This window comes from Carassius auratus, chromosome 41 (assembly GCF_003368295.1).
Source record: "Carassius auratus strain Wakin chromosome 41, ASM336829v1, whole genome shotgun sequence".
Taxonomy (NCBI): Eukaryota; Metazoa; Chordata; class Actinopteri; order Cypriniformes; family Cyprinidae; genus Carassius; species Carassius auratus.
In genome coordinates, this window is record NC_039283.1 from 2,974,088 (window position 1) to 2,987,315 (window position 13,228).

General features: G+C 35.3%; 1 protein-coding gene across 1 annotated transcript; it reads right to left on the minus strand.

Annotated features, from left to right (window-relative positions):
• Nucleotides 1-929: 929 nt before the first annotated feature.
• Nucleotides 930-9,472, minus strand: LOC113059792 (nuclear receptor ROR-alpha-like). The gene is made up of 11 exons (XM_026228402.1): nucleotides 9,246-9,472; nucleotides 7,565-7,650; nucleotides 7,273-7,414; nucleotides 6,805-7,140; nucleotides 6,589-6,708; nucleotides 6,313-6,434; nucleotides 4,460-4,592; nucleotides 4,107-4,214; nucleotides 2,651-2,761; nucleotides 2,451-2,560; nucleotides 930-2,337 (listed from the first exon to the last, which is right to left on the minus strand). Exons 1-11 carry the CDS (start codon nucleotides 9,307-9,309, stop codon nucleotides 2,173-2,175), a joined length of 1,497 nt encoding a protein of 498 aa, XP_026084187.1. The 5' UTR covers nucleotides 9,310-9,472; the 3' UTR covers nucleotides 930-2,172.
• Nucleotides 9,473-13,228: the final 3,756 nt, after the last annotated feature.

The following is a 13,228-nucleotide window of genomic DNA, read 5'->3' on the forward strand; positions in this document are numbered from 1 at the left end:
GTGTGAATGCGCACACAACTGGAAGACTTTCTGAATGTATATAAGCAGTAGGCTATTTTAGAAAGTATCAGATGGGAAAGAGGAACTACTGTAGGGAGAATCAATAAATGATGGGTAATTTATTGCTATCGTGTGAATAATATGTAATCATTAAAAAAGTGACTGTAGGCTAATGTAAATGTAATTTTGTACTATTTTAAAATGTAAATGTAAAATCCCATTGCTGTTGGATTAAACATTGGCTGCATCCACATCAAGACACAAATCCAATGTTTCTGTAACATCTGATCTTTTTTGAAGTGCCTTTATCTCATTGCGGCATATATATCCTTCACTGTCTATGATATCCAACAATCCCGTGCATGCACAGGGCAGTTTTGTGTAAAATTAAAAATAGCGACTGTTAGGAGTGATTAAAGGAATTATGACTCAGCTTCTCCCAAGAAGCAAGCATTGCAGCTATTAAATATTTGCTTGGTTATGACTAAAGCACACCTTCATTCTAGTTAGGAGATCAGAATTGTTGTCATGTTACCAGAGTCCTCTCATATCCTGTGAAGTCATTTACTGTCTAAGATATAGATGGTCTCTCACTGCGTTCTGTTCCCCTACTATTCCATGGTGTGATTTTAGGTATTGTAGGGAGAAGTTCACCCTGTTGTGTTTGCATATGACAAAGCCTTTCCAATTGCTGTGAGTCACATGATCCGGTGTTTATAATGAAAACCAAATGAATTTGGTGTTCTTTATATGAGAAATGATGAAACATGTTACGTTGGTGCAATTCTAACAACTAAAATTGTTATGAGATCTATAAATATGTAAAAACAATTAGAAAGTGAGCCGTGAGGGCAGTATGACATATGTGTGAGTCAGATGAGTGAGTAAACACTCGGAAAGAAACAGATTTCAGACTTTGCTCACCATTCAGAGTCAGGAATGGGGAACAACTTTATATTTTCCTGGATAAAGGAAAACACTTTAGACTTTTCAGAAGTTTATTTGAGGCCTTTTCTGCAAAGCAACACAACAGATAGCAAACAAGTGTTTATGCTCCAAAACTGAAACAATAACAGGGTTTCATGAACTGTGTGAGTTATAAGTTAAAGCTGACACAAAATACAACATGGAACAGAAACTGTGCCAAAAATTAAAAAAAAATAAAAACTAGCACTTTTACGGAAAATGCACAGAGACTTTTGTTAAACATGGATTTATAAAGCACACATCCTCCTTCAAATAAACATACGGACATCTCCTTATAGCTTTCCACAAATTCAACTGTGCAATTAAGACAAAATAGAATTGTTGTCAATCTAAGGGTCTGCACAAGCATATTGAATAAGAGCATTTTATTTTATTTTATAGAAGTATTGTATAATATTTTAGAACCTTGAGAAAGTTTGGTAATTATTTGAATAAACAGAGAAAATCCAAAAACACATCTTAAGATGGTCTGTTTGAAGGGAATGGTGATTTCAAGAACACAATCCATCATGAAGCAACAGGTTCTTTTCAAATCCGTGTGAAAGAAAAGCATTATAAGTGCCAAGACAAGCTTTAACGGGAGGGGAGAACAAAAATAAACGCTGACACAAAATAGATAATCAAACTTAAATTAATGCAATAATGTAACTGGCTATAAGTAGCAAGATTTATTAAGCAGTCACGTCTCTGTACCGCCTGAGAAGTCAAGAGGGAGGACAGAAGGGGACTCTAATGTTGTAAATAAAGCTTGAAAATCCACAGTTGCTAACTGATGATGCTGGTTTTAAAATACCAGTTCCTTTTTCAAAGATGCTTTGAGATCTGCAAATTCCATTATTTGTATCAAAACCGATCCGGCTCTATAAATCACACGATGATGATGATACCAGCTAAGATCACTGAAAACTTCAAAAACATTAAAACACATCCTCGGACAAAACCAAGTTTAGGAATACTGAATAGCATTTGTAGTAATATTTAGCTTTTTTGCCTACAGAATAGAATTTGCACAAAATACTGCATACTTCTGTTAATATTATTTTCTGATCTTCTGAGATTTACAAAAATATATTTAACTTCTTATTTAGATCTAGACTGCTTACACTATATGTAACTGCGGGTGCGATGTGTGCGATGTCATTTCATTTCTGCATCTGCAAATGAAATGTGTGTGTGTGTGTGTGTTCAGTGAGTAGTCAGTGTCAGTATATCTGAGTCAGAGCCAAACAGCTCTTTGTATAGCGGAGGGAAGTGGGAATGCACTGTGAGAGGGTAAAGCTGCCGGAACCATCGCAGTTTCTCAATATGCAGCGCACACAGAGACTTCAGCACTGGGACTCTTTGATACAGCTGGAAACACACAAAAACACAACATTACTAGTTAAAAAATCATTCCAGCCAGTACAACTCCTTACTTTCTGCATTGAAATCCTTTGTCCTTCCTTCTTCTCCATCTCTTTTACCTTATGCAGTAGACTCTCTTGATTGTCTCTGTGCAGAATGTGACTAAGGGCAAGCTCCACATCTCTTCTGACTCTCTGCACTCGTTCTCTGTCTTCCAGACACGGTCGATCTACTCAAAATGTAGAGAAAGATTCATTGATTAAGCCCGTTCTACCTCGGAGTCAGGGTTTCTGCAGTAATGTGGTTTTGCTGTGCTCGCCTGCATTGAGGAGGACCAGCGCAGTGAACACGGCCATCTGCTGTTCAGTCAGTCTCAGCGCACACAGATTGTGAGCAAACTCAAATAGAGCCGCTATTAGATCACCGCATGCTGAAAAAAAAAAAAAAAGAGGGTTTGAACCATGTTGCCATTAGGGTAAAATGACTGAAAATAAGTTAATAATGAAAAAAGTGAATCAGAGAGCAATTATTCCTTGTAAAAAAGAAGTGTAATTGTATCGAATATGCACTTGCATATAAAATTAATGTAATAAAAGGCCACTTAAAGCTGCAGTAGGTAACTTTTGTAAAAATATATTTTTTACATATTTGTTAAACCTGTCATTATGTCCTGACAGTAGAATATGAGACAGATAATCTGTGAAAAAGTCAAGCTCCTCTGGCTCCTCCCAGTGGTCCTATTGCCATTTGCAGAAATACATCGCTCCCGTTAAGAAACAACCAATCAGAGCTGCGGTCCGTAACTTTATTTGTGTTCAAAATGTAGAAAAATTTATATAATAAGCGAGTACACCATGAATCCATTTTTCAAACCGTGTTTTTAGCTTGTCCTGAATCACTAGGGTGCACCTATAATAAGTGTTTATATTCTGACTATTTTAGATTGCTTCGGGGGTACCGCAGCGGAGTAACCCAGTACCTTTGTGATTCTTCATAGACATAAACAGAGAGAAGTAGTTCCGGCTACGATGTTCTTCCGCAAGACGCAAGCAGTTCTGTTTATTAACCACTAGAGCGTCAAAAGTTACCTTCCGCAGCTTTAAGTGTACTTAAAGAATGTACACTTTCTAAAAACACTTTACAACACTTTGTAATAATGTCAAATTAAATGTTTTTCTTGCATTTTTAGATTCAAACGTTTTAATCATCTTTTGCTTTTTGCTTATTTTGACATGTGACTAATTTACTAAGTTAGTTAATATATTTTAAATACACTAAATTGCAACTTCATCATTTTTACAAATATATTCATATTTAGATACATGACAAGTTTCAATAGAAATTGCATTAAAGTATATTTTAGTTTACTATAAATCTTTGTTAGTACATTCGGCGGTATACTTTAATCACATTTAAAAGAAAAAATAATTCTGATAATTATATAATTATAACATAACAATAAATTAGTTGGTGATTAAAAAAATCAGCACTCATGCAGTTATGCTAGTTACATTTAATATTAATTTAAGCTACATTTACTGTATAAATGTAACTACATTTTAATTTAAAGTGCAATGCAGTTAAGTTTCTGAAAACATTACATTCAGTTCACAATTAAGTATATTCTCTTAAACTATATTTTTCCATAGGAAGGACTTCTTTTTCACAAGGGATAAGATAAATGTGGTAAACACAAGTTTTTATAAATAAGCTGACCAAAATCCTCTTGAAGACTAAGGGTGATCGCTGTAAACCACAATATCCCTTTAACTCACCGAGGGATTTGAAAAGTTCTGTTCCTGCAAATTTGCCGTCAAAGAATACTGTGTTGTTTTCTGTGTTAAACATCCGACTCATCCGAACCAGGACCACTTCCATGGACCCTAGTAAGACAGAAAGGCACGCACAGAAAAAGGCAGAGAGGAGAGAGCAACATACACAGAATAACAGAAAGAGAAATGAGAATGGAAGAGGAGAAGACAAAGCCAGAAAGGTGACAGGTTTTTGAGAGATAGACACAGGACAGAGAGAGAGAGAGAGAGATGAACCTGAATGGAGCTATAAACCTTATAAACCTTACCAGCCGTAACTGATTAACTAGTATGTTGCACGGACAGCTATATCTCACCACTCTTGAGGAGAGCAATCTGATCGTTCTGACCAAGCTGACGGAATCCTGGGATGCGTTTAGCAAACTCCACCACGTACTGAACAGCATCGGTCAGCCGCACCGCACAGTGCTGCCACATCTCATCCACCGACTGCGGAGTGAGGAAGAGAGAGATCAAGAGCGTGAGAAGAGAGAGAAACATTTCAGAAAAACATTCTGAAACACTGGGATTAATATTTAAATGTGAGGCATGTGATTCCCTAAATATAACAACAAACACGTTATAAAATAGCAGGAATTTACAGGAATTCCGGGCCATCTTTAAATCGTTTTATACGTTTTTGTCAGTTCTGCAGTTCAGAAATCCAGGTTTTTAATCGTATCTGATGGCAGTTCACAGGTTTTTAAAATTCAGAACACTTTGTTTGTCAAGATTAGTTTTGAAAAAACACTGGACTTGAAAAATGTAAATCGTCATAATAGACCAGTGGCGGTTCAAATGTGTTTAACAGTCAGATTCGCACTGACGACTTTGATCAACCGAAAAACTCTTTGAAATTACATCACAATTGAAAAATAAATCAAAGAGAATGGCCGTTCGAGGGTGTTTAACAGAAAGTTTGCACTGACGAGTGGTTTTGATATTTGATTTAGTTTGAAATGACATCACAATTATTAATTATTCGATTTAGCTTGAAGTATATCAGAGCCTAAGCAAAACCTTTTCTCTGCTGTGAAATTATTTAGCTTAATTCTGACTTTATTTCTCACAACTTCTTTCTGTGACTTTACATCTCATAATTGAGATTTTATTTTGACGTGTGACTAATTTACTAAAGGGTTTTAAATATAAAGTTAATATATTTGATATAACTTCAACATTATTACAGATATATTCATATTTAAAATATATATTTAAATACATGACATACAAGTTTCAATAGAAATTGCATTAAAGTATATTTTAGTTTACTATAAATCTTTTCTAGTACATTCGGCGGTATACTTTAACCACATTTCAAAGAAAAAATAATAATAATATGATAATAAATGATCATAAAGAAGTAGGTGATTCAAAAATCAGCACTCTGAAGTTATGCTAGTTACATTTAAAATGAATTTAAATTACATTTACTGTATAAATGTAACTATATTTTATTTGATTTAGTTTGAAATGACATCACAATTATTAATTATTCGATTTAGCTTGAAGTATATCAGAGCCTAAGCAAAACCTTTTCTCTGCTGTGAAATTATTTAGCTTAATTCTGACTTTATTTCTCACAACTTCTTTCTGTGACTTTACATCTCATAATTGAGATATTTTATTTTGACGTGTGACTAATTTACTAAAGGGTTTTAAATATAAAGTTAATATATTTTATATAACTTCATCATTATTACAGATATATTCATATTTAAAATATATATTTAAATACATGACATACAAGTTTCAATAGAAATTGCATTAAAGTATATTTTAGTTTACTATAAATCTTTTCTAGTACATTCGGCGGTATACTTTAACCACATTTCAAAGAAAAAATAATAATAATATGATAATAAATGATCATAAAGAAGTAGGTGATTCAAAAATCAGCACTCTGAAGTTATGCTAGTTACATTTAAAATGAATTTAAATTACATTTACTGTATAAATGTAACTATATTTTATTTGATTTAGTTTGAAATGACATCACACTTATTAATTCTTCGATTTAGTTTGAAGTATATCAGAGCCTTTACAATAAATAAATAAAAAAATGCTAAACTTTTTCTCTGCTGTGAAATAATTTTGCTTAATTATGACTCACTTATTTCTGACTTTACATCTCACAATTGAGATTTTTAATTAATTAATTAACATGTACTTTGCTCTGGTAAGCGTGGATCTCCTCTCTGCTAAAAACCTTCCATCTGAGAGCCTGGAGCTCTTCCGGCCGATACTGAGTCGTCTCTCTGTGCGAACGTACGATACTTGCAGAGAGCTCCTCTGTCAAAAAAACAACCAAAAACACACACACATAAACAGAGACATGTTAATCTAAAAGCAAAACCACACTACTACAACACCACAAGGTGTGATCACATCCACTTTATAACACCACATATTACACATGAATCTTTAAACTGCTTGTGGTTCTCACCTATGTGAAGAGAAGTCTGGTAAGAAAAGAACAAGCTCTCGGGGTCAAAAGGACGAAAGCCCATTTCACTGCCGCTCATGTTCAGAATAGCCTCTGGTGTAGACCCAGTGGAGTCAAATCCTGAAATAGAGAAAGAGAAAAAAACTATAAACCACAATATCGTATGAGATTTATCTACAAGATGAAAAGGACTTCCTTCGGTGTTGAATTTCTCACCTCTCCCAGCTGGCAAGCTGTTGCTGTCCCCTCTTCTGTGGGAGCTCCTATAGGCCAGACTCTGAGCCTGGGCCTCGCCTATGCGACACTCCAGGTATGGATGCACCTCTGGGGGGCAGCCTTGCAGGTCAGGCTCTATAGAGTAAGGGTAAGCTGGAGGTAGAGGTGGTATGAGATGTGGTGACTGTTCTCTGGGCTCTTTGCTGGATCGGTAGGCTGGGAGAGGCTGGGGCTCTTGGACTGAGTTGGCCTGAAGACGCTGTTGCTGCCGATGTCTCTCGACTTCTGCAAACAGAGAGTCTCTCTGGCGCTTTGACATACGACCAAACTTCACCGCTGAGGGAGATGAGAAAACATAACCACAGTTGTGAGACTGCGTAACATTTTGATTGAATTAAAAACTGCTTTAATGCACAAACTGAGCATCACAATTTTGAAATAAATCACAGATCCACCCATGCTTCTTACCGTCGCGGCTCATTCCTTGAGCGACACATTTTTTGAGGCGGCAGCTCTGGCAGCGGTTGCGGCTGGCGCGGTCAATGGGGCAGTTGCTCTGTCTGGAGCACGAGTACTGCACGCTGGAGGACTGACTTCTGCGGAAGAAGCCCTTTTGGGAAAGAGAGAGAGGCGGATGGGGTTAAGAACAATTACATGTGATGTGTTAAGGAAGCATTGCATCCTGTTTGTGAATCCCTTACATCCATCTTAAATTATGACTATTTTACATTAGTAAAGTATTTTTTTTTCTTTTCCTTACCTTGCAGCCCTCACAAGTGATGACTCCATAATGAACCCCTGATGACTTATCTCCACAGATCTTGCATGGGATCACCTCAATCTGAGCTATAGACGCAAACAGAACAATACCGACACAAACAATGAAGCCTTGATCGTGAGCTTTACCACAAATGTGTTGAGACTTCACAGTTGTTTGAAATAACACCCAATGCTATTAATCAGATTAAAATGCTAGCCAGCAGAGGGCAGTGTATGTTTTTAACATAACACTGATAATGAGAGGAATTGTTTGAGAACCAGTCAGCATATTACACTGATTTCTGGAGCATTATGTGAAACTGAAGACTGGAGTAATGGCTGATTTAAAACTATATGAAAATACCAGAAAGTTGTAATTTTTACTGTATTTTGATCTAATAAATTTAGACATGGTGAACATAGGTGACATGCAAAAACACACACATGAAAATGTACACAAATACGTATATGTATATATATATATATATATATATATATATATATATATATATATATATATATATATATATATATATATATATATAAACATTTTAAAAAGTATAGAGATACTTTTATAGAGACACATTTCTGCTTAACCCAAAATAAGCCGAACTATTTATCAATAATTATATGCAATTAAAGCACATGCATTCCAAGGGGGAAAAACGTTTTAAGTTAAGTTTAAGACATCAGTGTCAGTGCTTTCAAATGTTAAAATGGTCAGAGAAAAGTCTTACATTTTTTTTTTGTAATAGATGTCCTTATGTGTATTTGCAGTTAAATACAAACTCAAAGTATTCAAGTGTACAAGCACAAATACACAGAAGTAGATATACACAAGCCTGCTGAAACACAAACACACACTGGTTTTGTAACAGACTGAAGATAATCCCTGAAAGCCACATTAAGAAATCCTAATCTAATGAACAGAGGGGGCACGAGGAGGAGGAGGACGGAAAGGAAAAGAGAGAGGTATGAATGAAGTGTAGCTGTGCTGTTCTCTGCTACGGACACAAACACACGTGCACATAGACGCATATTATTATAGTTTGTATACTAGGCTAATGATATTTTAATGATATATAAGACTGTAATGAAAACATAATTTATTTTTCAGGTTTCATAGTGGGGACATTTGGTCTGAAAATGTAGCACAAACCTTACACACAGGCGTGCACAGCTGCTGAGATTATAGTGTATTTAACAAGAATATCAGAAACACAAAACGCACAGTCACAGGTCTTAAAACCCATTAGTTTAAATTGCAGTATAACAGAAGTAGTGGCAGATATTGTCTTCCGAATTATGGTTTACATCCAGGTGAAACAGATTATCAGAAAGAAAACCCTGTAGAACGGGGACTTCCATACACAGGCTGTTGACTGGATGGGGACGGATCTGAATGCAACTTGTGATCCGTTAGGTAAAAAAACGTATGCATTGATAAATCATTTGTAATAAGATCAACAATATGCATTTTGAAAATAGAATGAATTATCATTTCATGCTGATTTTACTGTATATTCTGGAGTCTGTCGCTTAAGACAGCGAGAGGTTTTCTTACATTTCCGGTGTATTTGAAGGTTTCTAAGCTAACACCAAAATGTATGTGTTCTGTACATTAGTGTGTGTGTGTGTGTGTGTGTGTGTGTTTAGTCAAAATGACAGTAAATCTAACCTACTTATTTCTTGGAATCCAGCAATGTGTGTGTGGCTATGTGATGTGGTCACATCGTCCAGTACCATGGAACATGAGTACCTTTCCCTCAAGCATACATACACACCTACACACACACACACACACACATGCAGGTGGGAGGAAGTACATATACAGTGCAAAGGGAAGTGAATCAGAGAATGATACAAGGTTAAAGTTCATAAGTTTAAAGATGCATCAGTGGTGCTCTGCTGTTCATGCACATTATTTGTGCCAGCAGTGATTTTGTTTCATGGGAAGTCAGAGTGTATTGTGAGGGTGGCTTATAATGTTAACATGAACTCAAAGCTCTCTGGATTTACTGTGATATGGCACGGTTCTCAATATCTGTGAATGTAGCACAACAACATTGGGGTTAAATGTCAGGTGAATTGTCAGTCATCATCATTTGTTGCAGCATATGATGCTGCATCTGTAAAAGATTTGTCTTTTATGCAAGTCCTCTTTCTGGCTTTTGTGTTGATCTAATTTCTTTATAACTTTCTTTCTACCTTGCCAATTCTTTTCTTCATTGAATTTTCCAAATACACAAAAAAAAAAATGAAGCTTTCATTCTATCACGATAGAAGAACCATTTATATTCCCCAAGAACCTGTCAGTGAACAGTTCTTGAAATAACCATTTTTATAGTGTGAATATCAATTGTTTTGTTTTGCTCAATTTTGCCCACCAGAAGATAAAGATAAAGCAGAACTGTTCATCTCTAAGCAGCCCACAGCTGCATGCATTGTCTTAATCCACGTTGAATTTGGTGAACCGTTTGGTGCACTGATTCATTGGCCATAGTCTTGTTGGATTTGAAGTGGCACTGCACAGACCGATCGGTGTATGACACAAAAGCTCAAGGAGTCGTCTGCTCTCTAAGCTCTTGCGGTTCTTTGATGTCACACACCGAACAGATCATCACTAGTCGAACAAGCCTAATGATTCAATGAACCATTCATAAAGAACCATTTACTTCACTCCTGAATGAATCAAATGAATGAATAAATGACTCAATGACTTAATCATTAAGACATTCACCAACACCTACTGGCAGTTTTAGTTTATTATTTAGAATATCATTTCATTAAAGAAATAATTTCATAGTAATAATAATAAAATTAAGAAAATAAATGATTAAAGTTATAGTTCACCCAACCAAAAACGACAATTCTGTCATCATTTACTCACATTGTCCAAAAGAGTGGGCTATATGAAATAAATTTCATCAAACAATATATTTCTTGCTGAACCTACTTTTTGTAATGCCTGATGCTTTGCACAACAATGACTTTAAATTATCTTTTGGGAGTCATTTCTACAAATTTGATGCGCGATCAATTCGATTTATTAATCAGCACATCATGTAATTAATTAGATAAAAAAATGTAATCGCTTACCAGCCCGAATCTAAATATTATATATTGAAATTATTAAATTAAACCATATTTAATTCTAGTTTATTTACTTATTAAAATCTGTGGGGAGAGAAATTAAAAGGATAGTTAGATCTCTTAAAGGAAAATAAAAATTCTGTCATTTATTCAAGTTGTTCCAAACCTGTAAGAGTTTGTATCTTCTGTTGAACACAAGGGAAGATATGGTCCCCAACAACTTCCATTGTGTGGAAAAATAAACAATACTATGGAAGACAACGGCTACAGTCAACTGTTTGATTCTTCAAAATATCTTATTTTGTGTTCAACAGAAGAAACAAACTCATGCAGGAAAGTGAGTAAATGATGGCAGAAGTTTCATTTTTGGGCGAACTATTTCTTTAAGGTGGTCTTTGTGAATGAATGAATGAATATATGAATAGTCAAATAATTAAAATAATTAATATTTTGACTTGTTTAAAATTGGCTGGTGACCAAAAAATGAAATAAAATAAAAAATAGATGTTAAATTATTATTTAAAACCAATAAAAGATTTAAATAAAATAAATCTACCTCTCTTTTTGTTTTGCAACACTTTTGGTGCATTACCCTGCATTATTAATTCACACCAGTACCTCTGCTGGTGCCCTTCAGAATAACAGTGCGATTCTGCTTAACCCAGGGTTAAAAAGAGCTTAACCTGGTGTTAAAGAAGACATTTACTAACTGAGTATAGTGGTGAACAGTCTATAACAATAATGGATTATGCTATTATTCTGAAATGAATGTATCATTTCATAAAAAGGTGATCTGAGTTCAAGTGGAATCTGAATGTGTCTCGTCAGCCTGCCCTTTTCATGTCAATTCAAGTTTCTTTTGATTTTTTTTATTCTTTTCCCACCTGGTCCATCAAAGCCCTTACAGTGGGTGAATCAAAGAAGGGCATTTTTCTCACAAAAACAGCAAAATCAAATAACACGTCACAAGAAAACAGGGAGATTCACCGTGACTGACTTAGACTGGGGGAATATTGAGTGTGAGGAGGTGGACGCGAAGGTGTCAACCTCAGAGTCTTTTTAAGTGGTTTACTGGCTTCTCTTTCACTCTGACTTTCCCTCTTTCATGCATTATCTCGCTCTGTCTTTCCCTCTCTCTGTCTCGCTCACAAAGGATGCGACTGCCAGTAATATGCTCTTTCATCTGTGTTTTGTACTGCCAGGAATGTCCATCCCCCTCTTCACCCCGCCCCTCTCTTTCTCATCCTCTCCTCTCCATCTCCCAAAGGAAGTTTGATGGAAATATTAATCTGATACGGCACTCATAAAAGAAATATATAAAAAAAATACATCACAAGAAATCAAAACATCTCATATTTCGTGTCTGAAATTGACTGCAACATTAGTCATGCAATATCATGCACATTTATAACGTGTTATTATAAGTGTAAAGCCTGGCATATGATAGTCAGACCAAAACTGAAAAAATATAGAAATAAGAAATTAATGAATTAAAATGAAATAAATATGTGCGGTTGCTGGGTTGTGTATAACAGGTATTTTCAGCAAAGTTTAGATCACATTGAGAATTTAGAGGAGGAATTATTGCATACAATAATTCGAGTGTGCATGTTTCTGTGTCAGTGTGTGTTTATGTCACTGTGTCAAGGTGTCTTTATTTAGGGCACAAAGGAAACTCCTTGCAACAGTTTTGCATGAGTGTGTGTCTCATGTCAGAGTGTGTGTGTCTGGAAAGAAGGGGTGAATGTGGCTTGACGTCCTACTGCATGTGACATTACTGCCATGTTTGTTTGTAGTTTTGAGTCAGTCGATAACTTAAATGCCATATGATTTTATGACTCTTGAGCAAGGTAAAACGACAGCATCACAATTCTGTTTGGCAGATAGCACCAAAGAAATAAGCATACATAGTTATTTTCACCACTTGATGAGCCTGAGATGTAAGGCAAGTGTTTGATTTACATTGCAACAGTCCATTACAATCATTTATGGGTCCTAAAGACAGCAGCTAAAATGTCTAACATGAGACTTAATTATAATTTTAAATTTCAGTTTCTCATACATATTTTTTTCATTATTGTTATTTTAGTACATCAACTTAAAATCAACGTAAACTAAATGAAAAGTTTTTTTATTTAGTTCTAAAAAATGTTGTAAATGTATTTTATTTTGAGAAGTATTTGAGAAGAACATTTTTTTTTTCGTTAACGTATGATTACCCTGCTCATGATTTTGCAAAAAACAAAAATGTATTTCATAAGGCCATACAGCTACATTTGAATAGCCGTTGATGGAAAAGATCGAAGAAAACATCATTTCCTGTAACTGCGTACTGAAACGAGAGCCAATAACGACAAACGTTTATTATCTCCCGCCTCATTTTCAGCGTTTTCTTTTCTTTCTTGTGCGCTCGTTGGAAAAAGCCTGAAAAATGGAGCACAATGTACTGCGCTAGATTTAAAGGAACTGATTTTTCACCTGTGTTTTACTGTATTTTTAATTGTTAAATTGCATTTTGTTATGTTTAGGTTAAAGGAAATCGTATTGTCCTAGCCAGAAATCGGTTTTGTAC